We start from the raw sequence: 12,195 nt of genomic DNA, 5'->3' as shown, positions 1-12,195 counted from the left end.
GTGGCGCAGTGGTTAGCATTGCTGCCCGTGTGGAGTTTTCACATTCTCCCCGTGTTTGCGTGGGTTTTGCCCCCACAACCCAAATATGTGCAGGGTGGGTGGATTGGCCATGCTAAATTGTCCCTTAATTGGAAAAAATGAATTGGGTACTCTAAATTTATAAAACAAAAGTACATCCAGGACAGCTAAGAGTATGGTAGACACTGCACAACAACACAAGCAAACAACTCCTCAATATAAATATATCATGCTTTACTCCCAATGCGCGAAATCTTAAGCTGCTTATACATCAGACTCTATTGGGGTATTAGCAAATCTTGTCAGGTTTCTTCTCAGCTGCAAGATGCAAGACATCAGGGCCGGGATTCTCCCCTAACCGGCGGGGGGTCCCGGCGTAGCGGAGTGGCGCCAACCACTCCGGCATCGGGCCTCCCCAACCTTCTCCGCACCTTTGGGGGCTAGGCCTGCGCCGGAGTGGTTGGCGCCACGCCGACTGGTGCCAAAACCGGCGCCAATGGCCTTTGACGCCGGCCGGCCGGCTCCGGGGCTGGCCGAAAGGCCTTCGCCGGTTCGCGCCGGTGCGTCAGCTGCCGCTGACGTCACCACCGGCGCATGCGCGGTAGGGGGGGTTCTCTTCCGCCTCCGCCATGGTGGAGGCCGTGGCGGCGGCGGAAGAAAAAGAGTGCCCCATGGTACTGGCCCGCCCGCTGATCGGTGGGCCCCGATCACGGGCCTGGCCACCGTGGGGGCACCCCCCGGGTCCGATTGCCCCCCCCCCCCCAGGACCCCGGGGGCCCGCTCGCGCCGCCAATCCCGCCACCACCAGAGGTGGTTGAAACCACGGCGGCGAGAGAGGCCTCTCAACGGCGGGACTCCGGCCCATCGCGGGCCGGGGAATCGCCGCAGGGGGAATTTCCGGGTGGCGGAGAATTCCGGCCACGGCGGGGGCGGGATTTTCGCCGATCCCGGGCGATTCTCCGACCCTGCGGGGGGTTGAGAATTTCGCCCTAGATACTAGCTTGGGTCTCATGTAATATAAAAATAGTTTATGTGCATCGAGAGTTTGGTGTGGATGTTATCACAAAACTATAGCATTGATAATTCCTTTTTACCTGCTGTACAGCCAGCCACGACGTTAAAGAACCCAGGCGGACATTGACACTTATACGACATGAAAATATTCACACATTTAGTGCCTGGAGGACAGATTGCATTTGTACAATGATCTGGAAGTCAAAATAAATAAGCAATATCAACATGTATTATTCGCAGAATAAATCCATAATCAAGCAAAGTCACATCTTTATGTTTTCGAACTCAAATAATCAAAAGCTTTGGATTAGAAGAAAAACAGCTTACAAGCATTTATTGCACGATTTATCAAATGTAATTATAGGGTAGTTCTATGGATTTTAACAATGGGAAGTAAATTTATCCAGGACCATGGGCAGCACGGTGGCACAGTGGTTAGCATTACTGCCTCACGGCGCCGAGGTCCCAGGTTCGATCCTTGCTCTGGGTCACTGTGTTTGCGTGGGTTTTGCCCCCTCAACCCAAAATGATGTGCAGGGTAGGTGAATTGGCCAGGCTAAAATTGCCCCTTAATTGGAAAAAATGAATTCGATACTCTAAATTTATAAAAATTAAATTTTTTTTTACCCAGGCCCATTAACCCATTGTCAACTTTAGTTACAAGAGCTGATCGCAAAATGGATAACAAGTGCAGCAAGGAGATTCTCTTTCATGCTTCAGCAATCGCTTAAATAACAGCTCTGTCAGGGCGGCATGTGGCACAGTGGATAGCACTGGGACTGCGACGCTGAGGACCCAGGTTTGAATCCCGGCCCTGGGTCACTGTCCGTGTGGAGTTTGCACATTCTCCCCATGTCTGCGTGGGTTTCACCCCCACAACCCAAAGATGTGCAGGTTAGGTGGATTGGCCATGCTAAATTGTCCCTTAATTGTAAAAAAAATTAATTGGGTACTCTAAATTTATTTTTAAAAAATAACAGCTCTGTCATGGTTTTAGAACAGACATTTTTTTTAAAAACACACTTTTAGACCAAGGTGAAAGCAAATTACTGCAGATGCTGGAATCGGAAATAAAAACATAAAATGCTAGAGAATATCGGCATGTCTGACAGCATCTGTACGGAGAGAACAGAGCTAATATTTTGAGTCTTCATCAAAAGCTGACCATTACACCAACTCCAGTTCAGGCATAATGCTGCTGATCATATGAGGAGGATATTCTGGTTCCTATTTTCTTTTTTTTTAAATTCCTTTATCAGAGTTACAAAGCCAAAGTGCAGAGTGGACAGGGACACTGTCCACTCTCTATCCAGCTCGTTGCTGCTCCAAATACCAATTCACATTGATTCCAATTCATGGTCCCCACAAGAGAGACATAGATCCAGGCATTACACCCAACCTCAAGCTCAATCTTAGCCAAAAGGCCGAGAAGGGATTCAGGTTCATATTTTCAACCACCCATTTTACCTTCTGTATCCTGAACTAGAACTGAAGCTTGAAACCAAGTCTTTATCCAAAACTTGGGCCAACTCTCTGGTCACATCCTGGCATAACCCAAAGTCAGGGCTCCTTTGTATAGTACTTGCAACATTTTACCCGGTCAATTTATTAATAGTGCAAGGTACAACTGGGAATCTCTGAACCACACACAAAATGCAACTCAACTAATTAATTGTGGAGTGTAACTGCGCAAGCAACATTTTTCCAAGATCACAAGATATCCATCTAAAACACACTTTTAAAAATGTTTTCCAATTAAGGGGCAATTTAGCGAGGCCAATCCACCTACCCTGCACTTCTTTGTTGTGGGGGTGAGACCCATGCAGACACGGGGAGAATGTGCCAACTCCACACGCACAGTGACCCTGGGGTCGGGATCGAAACCGGGTCCTCGCCGCCATGAGACAGCAGTGCTAACCACTGTGCCACCATGCCACCTATCTTAAATGTATTTATCTAGAGATTACAATGTTTCCCTCACTGTCATACTCCAACTGTTTCTTCCACTGTTCCAGAGATTTTGCCTCCACTAGTCCAGCAGTTCATTTCCACATGCTGTTTGAATAATTTACTGATAGCTCTCGAGATAAATACGTTTAAGATGGAAAATCTCTGCTTTTGCAGTTATTCTCCAACACAATTAATTAGTTGACCTGCATTTTGTGTGTCGTCAGAGATTCCCAGTTGTACCTTGCGCTATTAGGAAGATGACCAGGTAAAATCTTACCAAGTGCGACACAAAGAACCACGCCCTTGAGTTATGTCAGCATGTGGCCAGAGAGTTGGCCCAAGTGGGGAAAGAAATAACCTTGGAGCATAAAATTAAATAGCTTTACTGAACAAGATGGAAAGCAGAGGTTTTCAGATCTGTAAATAAATCAGATGCTTATTTATACAACATAAACTATTTCACAGCAGTAGCCATCACAAGCACTTGATGGAAAATTCCACTTTCCATTAGGAGGTCCTAAACAAGATTAGTTTATGAAAACAAAATGCCAATGTCTCCTTCATTCTTTATTGACCTCTGATTTTCTTAATATTCACAAGGGCAATCCATGATTCAGAATTTAAGATCGATTTTCAGGGCGGCGCGGTGGTCAGCACTGCTGCCTCATGGCCCCCAGTCCCAGGTTCGATCCCGGCCCTGGGTCACTGTCCATGTGGAGTTTGCACATTCTCCCAGTGTTTGCGTGGGTTTCGCCCCCACAACCCAAGGATGTGTAGGGTTGGGGGATTGGCCACACCAAATTGCCCCTTAATTGGAAAAAATGAATTTGGGTTAGGGTACTCTAAATTTATTTTTTAAAAACACTGACTATCAAATCACTTTTCTCGAGATATTGTCCCTTATTCACCCCTTCCCATCATCAAGTTTGCTTTTCCTAGATTTAACTTTAAACCAGGAAACTGGGACAGTTCTTATTCCAAATAGACTCTATATTGAGGTTTTATCTGACAAAGTCGATGATTGCTCACACACCTTACCAGTAACGTTTTCACCACAACTCGGATATTTACTATACACCGAGTAGACATTAAGGTCATTATGGCTGACAAGTTTCAAGGTCAAGTCAAAATAAATGCTAACTTTGAGAGCACCAACACCTGACCGGAGGAAGTTATAATCAACAACCAGCTATGCCAATAAAGACATTTTAAGTCCATCTTATGTACAGTTATTTGACAGGTCCTTGGGCCATCAACGCTGCCCAATGTGTAATGCATGTCATCCAAAGAGCCAATCATTGCAAACACTAATGAAGTGCACTAAAATGCTAACCCCAAATTAATCAGTCTGCTTTCTATCAAAATTAAGCAAAGCCGTTTATTACACTGAGAAAAATATTTGCACTTTACCTGCAGCCGGTGTTGCCGAGGTCTTTGGAGACTGTGCTGTGGACCAAGTAGAATTGGAAACTTCTGTACTGTGAGTCATCGCCTCATTTGTAGCACTCATTGGCATTGTAGCAGTCACTGACACCGTTGCGTTTATACTGGTTTCAATCGTTGAAGATGTGTTGGCTGATGTAACGTTTGGCGTAACCACCGCCGATGTTTCATTTGTGGAACCTCCGGTTGACACAGTAACGTTCACATCTCCACTAGTAGCTGGTATGCTGGTCGATGCATTCTGAAGTGTTGGAGCAAAGGTGGTGTGATCCAGTGTTGCAGTTTGGGTGAAATTCGATGTAGTGTTGGTTAGCATCTCGGTTGTGGCCACCGTTTGTGGAGTCTCTGGTAGTGTAGCTGTAACAGGAGAACCTGCGGTGATAAGTGTTGCGTTTGAAAGCGTGGTTTGCATTTCAGTGGTACTCGCATTTTTCTCAGTTGACGACGATGTAACACTGGGTATTGAAATATCTGGGGTGCTTGTTGAAAGGCTTGTATTGGATGTCATAACAATGGATGACATGGAATTTCCCTCAGGGCCAGAAGTCGTTGAGGTGGTGCTTTCATTTAGCACATTTTGTTCTGATGTCTGAAGTGTTTGTAATCCCCCTACTGCAGTGGAATTTGAAGATAGCATGGTCGTCACAGGAGTCAGTTCTGTGGTATTTGCTCTTTCTGAAAGAAATAGTTATTCACATCATTGGAAAATATTTTACAATTTCGAAACCATACAAACCCTGCAGAAAGCCAGTCATTTCGGAAGTAAACGGACAAAAGACTTCATCAGTGGACCTTTCAGCTCAGGTCCTAAAGCCAATTTAGTACTCGCTGAAGGCACAGGAAAAAGTTTTATTCAGTGAGATTTATATACGCCTTTTAGGTCATCGCTACTTGATAGATTTTTGATGTGGTTGCTACTGTAATGGTCTGGAAAGAATCTGCAAGTGCAGATTGATGCAGGGCAACACGGTGGCACAGTGGTTAGCATTGCTGCCTCACGGCGCCGAGGTCCCAGGTTCGATCCTGGCTCTAGGTCACTGTCCATGTGAAGTTTTCACATTCTCGCCGTGTTTGCATGGTTAGATTTTGTTAAGAGATTTTGCAGTTGTAGAGATGGAGTAACTCTCAGCATTCAACATTATTATCTGCGAAACCAACTTCTAGCATCTGCATGTGCACATTTAAACACGGAAACTCAGATGTTGTCTCCAGTGAGTTCTTACTGTTCTACAGGATACTGTTACACTGTTAAACTGATGAGGACATCCCTTTTTAAGGTTACAATCCCTGAAAATATTATGCCTGGCTAATAAGGGGCGGGATTCTCCACTCCGGGGTCGGGCCTCCCCAAAGGTGGGGAATTCTCTGCACCTTTGGGGGCTAGCCCCGCGCCGGAGTGGTTGGCACCAGAAGACTGGCGCAAAAAACCGGCGCCAGCGGCCTTTCAGGCCCGCCACCCGCAGCGGGGCTGGCCAAAAGGCTTTTGCCGGTCGGCGCATGCGCCGGCGGTGACGTCAGCGGTCAGCTGCCGCTGACGTCACCACCGGCGCATGCGCGATGTGGGTTTCTCTTCCGCTTCCGCCATGGCGGAGGCAGTGGCGGTGGCGGAAGAGAAAGAGTGCACCCAGGGCACCCAATTTTCCAATTGAGCGGGGGGCCCCGATCGCGGGCCTGACCACCGTAGGGGCACCTCCCGGGTCCGATCGCCCCGTGGCCCCCCCCCCCAGGACCCTGGGGACCCGGTCGCGGCGCCGATCCTGCCGCCACCAGAGGTGGTTCAAACTTCGGCGGCGGGAGAGGCCTCCCAGCGGCGGGACTTCGGCACATCCGAGCCGGAGAATCGCCGCAGGGTCCTCGCCGATCAGAGTGGCGTGATTCCCGCCCCCGCCAATTCCCGGGTAGCGGAGAATCTCTGCCACGGCGGGGGCGGGATTTTCGGCGGCCCCAAGCGATTCTCCGACCCTGCTGGGGGTCGGAGAATTTCGCCCAAGGTGTTAACTGTTTTCTTTTAAACACGGTATGTCGTAACAGCAACGAACCAACTTTCTGGCCCCAAAAAATATATATCCATTTTTAAATGTCAAATTTTCCCCCATGTTTAAATTCAATAACATTTGAAACAACGGGCGGCACGGTGGCTCAGTGGTTAGAACTGATGCCTCACGGCACCGAGGACCCAGGTTTGATCCTGGTCTCGGGTCACTGTCTGAGTGGAGTTTGCACATTCTCCCAGTCTGCGCCTTCATTTGAAATTGCCCCTTCATTTGAAAAATAATTATTGGGTACTTCTTGCATTCATCATAATAGCAAAAACCAAATACCATTGGTTTGATTCATTATTTGTTGGTTCATATTTAACGCCTCCAACTGTATAAAATTATTGACAAAATCGAAGTCCTTTAATGTCTGACATTTTCCCGCTGCAAAACTCAATTATTTTAAACTTTCTGTCCGAAGTACTGAGTTGCATGGACCAAAGCAAATGTTACAAGTGAGTGTTAGCCGTCATGGAAAATATGTCAACAATGACTATAAATAACTATTCCTTTAATGCCTTACTGCCTCCCAAACCTGAGCCCATCATCAGTTGAACTGGATTTCCATGCTTGCTTTAGCTGTCAAATCGTTCTGTTCAAAGTCAGAAATTATATCCTATGCAACTGTGGCCGTAGTACATATCTTTTGTCTTGCACTTTTTTTTGAAGCTCAAGATAGTTAACCAGCTCCACTCTCTATTTGTCCAACTCAGTGGGGACTGCCTTTGCTTGGTTCCAAACTTGCCACCAAATCCTAGCTGGAGCATTTCCACCAATGGATCGTCCTTCAACCTCAATTACCTTCGGAAAATTATACTTGGTTTCCTGCTCTTTACCCAAGCACCCTCTGCAGACATGTTGATAGTTGCTACACGTACACGAATGGCTCCCAATGCCATACCTCCACTACCTCTCTCAACCCCTCTCACTGCCTCTTTTGGCAAATTGATGGCAATGAACCAGCATTTCTTCCAGTTAAACATTGACAAGATTGCAGCCATTGTCATCAACCTTTGACACAAACACAAACTACCGACCTTCTTTGGATTGAACCAGTGTGTTTGCTGCTTCAGTGTTTATTCAAATCCACACTGAGTTTCCAAAGCCATATCCTCTCTATACTTTACGACCTGATTAGGTGATAGGGGTTGTCATGGTGGATGATAGATGATGCAGTTTCATGGGAACAAACAATTCCAAGGATATCTTGAAATCTGCAGCACTGAACACCCAGGTAAAAACATATCCAACTTGAGCCTTGAACAGTAAACAGGTCTCGGAGGATATCATCCTGCAGGTATTGTTAACTCTTAAAACACCAATTATTTTCCCAATGAACTTTTATTCTATCCAAGGATTGGTAATTTTTCTACATTTATCTTGTAGAAGTTAAATTGTGCATGTATTCACGTAACACTATTGGCTAGTGAAATGTCACGTGATAAGCAGTGATGTCAGCGGGCTTTTGGGGAGTTCACCGTCTTACGCTGTAGAAGCACCATCTCTTAATAAGCCTTGCTCTACGTCTTCACGAATTTACGGTGTGGCGCCTCTACTTCTTTTTCTGTTCGTGACAACAACAAATATGTAACAGAAGAGAAAACTGACGACTGCTGCTTCACAGCGCCAGGAACCCGGGTTCGATTCCCGGCTTGGGTTACTGTCTGTGCGGAGTCTGTACATTCTCCCTGTGCCAGTGACCCAAGCCGGGAATCGAACCTGGGACCCTGGAGCTGTGTAACAACAGCGCTAACCACTGTGCTACCCTGACACTTTGGAACTGGACCAAAAATGTGAATGTGCTTATCAAAATGTCAAAGTAGTTTTAAAGAAGTCCAAGTTATTGGTCCATTACAATCCAAAACCAAGGTTTAGCACAGTGGGCTAAACAGCTGGCTTGTAATGCAGAACAATGCCAGCAACGCGGGTTCAATTCCCGTATCGGCCTCCCTGAACAGGCGCCGGAATGTGGCTAGGGGTTTTTCACAGTAACTTCATTGAAGCCAACTTGTGACAATAAGCGATTATTATCATTATTATTATGTTAGCAACATATCACCCTACGGGGTTGGCGCAGTTGTCTCACACTTAATGCCCTCAGGAGATGAATGGCCAATAAAATTTGCCTCTAGAACATTAAACTAGCGTTGAGTCGAACCAGGCTCAACTTGAAAAGGAAGCTTTGAGTTGTCATTTTCGACATGAGGAGGTTCCACCATTACCTTAATGGATGTCATTTTAATAATAATTATCTTTATTAATGGCACAAGTAGGCTTACACTAACACTGCAATGTTCAGGTACACTGAGGGAGAGTTTAGAATGTCCAATTCACCTAACAGCGCGTCTTTCATGACTCGTGGGAAGAAACCGGAGCACTCGGAGGAAACCCACGCTGACACGGGGAGAACGTGCAGACTCCGCACAGACACTGACCTAAGCCAGGAATCTGGACCCCGGAGCTGTGAAGTAACAGTGCTAACCACTGTGCTACCATGTGGGCCAAAAGGGAGGTAAGACACTCTTGACTGACCTGGGACTTCGGCCCTGTGGGGTAGCGGTGCTAAACACTGTGCCACCTTGATGCCCTCGCAGTTTGACCACTTGACACCACTTACAACATCAAACACAAAATGGTTAGAAGACAGCAAAACCCGAAGAGTAGAATCTTTAAAGTGCAAAACAGACCCCAGCCACCATTCTAACCAAGACAGGTCTGATATCAATCACAGTTCAAAGACGATGAACACTTTTGGCGTCAGCACCCTGACCAGTTATTAACTTCACGAAGTGAACATACATTCTTCACCATAAATATTCATATAGGAGTGTATGGACATTGATACGCCAGAACAGAGGTCTACTGCTGCAGAGACAGATACTGAGCTCATTTCACAAGAAGTATCACCAACAAGTGAACAGGAAGATACTTCTATGATCACAAACAGCCAAATTCCTGAACATCAGATATTACCTCAACTGGACAGACATCCGACAAAGAGACTGTCTTGTTAATGTAAATATGTTATAAATAACATGACGTAATTAAAAAAAATAGAATTTAGAGTACCCAATTAATTTTTTCCTACTAAGGTGCAATTTAGCGTGGCCAATCCACCTACCCTGCACCTCTTTGGGTTGTGGGGGTAAAACCCACGCAGGCATGGGGAGAATGTGCAAACTCCACACGGACAGTGACCCAGAGCCGGGATCGAACCTGGGATCTCGGCGCCGTGATGCAGCAGTGCTAACCACTGTGCAACCATGCTGCCCCATATAACCTGATGTAATATAATGAATATGATGTTGGATGTGTTGTTTATGTGTTTGAAAGAAAAGTCGTTGGCCTTAAAGGAGGAGAGGTGTTATGTGGTCAAGTAGCACTATTAGCTGGTGAAATGTCACATGACATGCAGTGGTGTCAGCGGAGTGTTTGCTGGTGTTTAGGGAGATCGCCATCTTACCCTGTAGAAACAACATCTCTTAATAAACCGTGCACAAAACAAACTTAAAGTGTGGCACCTCCACTTTTTCCTCTTTGCAGCTAACATCAGATATATAACTGAGTGGAGGGCACGATAGCACAATGGTTAACATTGTTGCTTCACAGCTCCAGGGTCCCAGGTTCGACTCCCAGCTTGGGTCACGGTCTGTGCGGAGTCTGCACGTTCTCCCCGTGACTGCGAGGGTTTCCTCCGGGTGCTCCGATTTCCTCCCACAGTCCAAGGGTGTGCAGGTTAGGTGGATTGACCACACTAAAATTGCCCTTAGTGTCCAAAAAGGGTAGGTGAGGTTACTGGGTTACGGAGATAGGGTGAAGGCATGGGCTTGAGTAGGGCACTCTTTCCAAGGGCCGGCGCAGATCCGATGGGCCGAATGGCCTCCTTCTGCACTGCAGATTCTATAGTGGAGTAATACAGCACCCAGGATGAAGAAATTATTTTAAATATCTAATTGGTCAATTCTATGGTCATTTGCACTTGATCGCTTTGGGTTCTACTGGTTACGCTTGCTCCTCGGAGTGCAATATCTTAAAGTGAGACAAAACTTCTGTGATTTTGACCAGAGGCCACAGCAACTGTTTAAAATGTCAAGAGATAAACATACGAATTGGGAGCTGGGGCAGGTCAGTCAGCTCCTTGAACCTTCAATAATTTTAGCCTCCACCCCAGGTCCGCCTACTCCCTATAGCCTTTGGTTCCCTTGTTATTTACATTTACTTGCAGGTTGTACTAAAAAAGCTGAAAATTGTAAGCTACAGTAAATCAAGTTCGCTTCAGACAGCAAAGTCACACTTGCGTTCCGAGGAGAGATGAATCATAATAGCCCTTGAAAGCAAGCACAGGCTTTATACTGTATACTGTAGTTCACCATTCAAGCTATCAAATTACGGGATTCCAACAAAAGCCTGCTGATTATAACTGGAAGAAACTCGGACAGATACCAATGACAAGGGTGAGAACTACACAATTTGCAGAAGTATTATTTTCACAGATACGTCAAGAGTGTGAGGTTTATGATCAGAGTTGATTTGCAAACATTTTAAAATATTGAGTAGTGTTTTGCCTGAAGGGAGAATATATATATATTTTTTAAATAGCCAAAAGACAAGAATCGACAAGCCCATATTTTACACTGTTCAACTCTAAGATACATAGGCCGAGATTCTCCGGCTGCTGGGATTTTCTGTTCCCACCGGCAGTTTCCTGGCTTCAATGGGAAATCCCATTGACAAGTGGCAGGAGTAGGGAGTCCTGCCGCCAGTGAATGGCACGCCGCCGAGGAACCCGTGGCTCGGGAAATGGAGAATCCCGCCCATAATCCCGTTATGCCGAACAAATATACAGGTTATGTAACTCTACACGATTTACATTTTGGGAATTTGCTTGCGTTCTATGGCTGTTCAACTTAAACAGCCTGAAAATCCAATTTACAACCACCAGGATTTGCCAAATAGAATCACTACGTTTGAGTTGTCGGGGTTCTGGGTCTTGCTGTACGGAAAAGCTCGAAAGGACAAATCCCAAAGCGCCATCGTTTCAGGATTGTGCCCTTGCTTTCAAGATCTGGGTGCATTTTTGGCAGTGCGCCTGGATTAACAGTTTGGTAATTGTTTGTAGGTATGGATATTATCCAATGCCGCCATAAATCCTGAGTAAGATTCTCTGGCCTCCCGTTTCTTGACGATGGGAGGCGGCCTGCCATTGACTGGCGGCAGGACATTTTGTTCCCACCCGCTGTCAATGGGATTTCCCATTGAATCCACCCCACTCCGCTGGGAAACCCACGGCCAGGGTGTGCACAGTCAACAGTACTGGCAGATCGCGCTCTCTTTCTTCTTTAAGTGGCTGTCATGTATTGTAAACCTAACTTGAAATAAATGGAACTCATTACACAAACAATCAAATAGTTAAAGATTCATAGTTATCAGGGACTGATTTAGAACACTGGGCTAAATCGCTGGCTTTTAAAGCAGACCAAGGCAGGCCAGCAGCACGGTTCAATTCCCGTACCAGCCTCCCCGAACAGGTGCTGGAATGTGGCTGGAATGTGGCGACTCGGGGCTTTTCACAGTAACTTCATTTGAAGCCTACTTGTGACAATAAGCGATTTTCATTCATTTCATAGTTGAACGTCTTCTATCCAACTCAAATGGACAAAGACAGTTAACCTGAAGGTGAAGTTAAATCTTTGTAAATAGTTTATAAATACACACTTCTCCTTTCCTTCCGTCA

The 12,195-nt window shown here is 46.0% G+C and overlaps 1 protein-coding gene across 3 annotated transcripts in view; it reads right to left on the bottom strand.

The window, feature by feature from the left end:
* LOC119953886 (protein HEG-like) overlaps window positions 1-12,195 on the bottom strand; it is a 127,539-nt gene that overhangs the window by 61,233 nt on the left and 54,111 nt on the right. For all 3 annotated transcript variants that reach the window (XM_038778511.1, XM_038778510.1, XM_038778513.1), the window contains exons 2-3: window positions 4,393-5,100; window positions 1,113-1,226 (exon numbers count right to left, since the gene is read on the bottom strand). In XM_038778511.1, coding sequence (XP_038634439.1) covers window positions 1,113-1,226; window positions 4,393-5,100 — 822 coding nt within the window. The remainder of the gene's footprint in view (window positions 1-1,112; window positions 1,227-4,392; window positions 5,101-12,195) is intronic.

Source organism: Scyliorhinus canicula, chromosome 19 (genome assembly GCF_902713615.1).
Source record: "Scyliorhinus canicula chromosome 19, sScyCan1.1, whole genome shotgun sequence".
NCBI lineage: Eukaryota > Metazoa > Chordata > Chondrichthyes > Carcharhiniformes > Scyliorhinidae > Scyliorhinus > Scyliorhinus canicula.
Note: the sequence above shows the minus strand (reverse complement) of the source record. Positions and strands in the feature narration are given on the sequence as shown.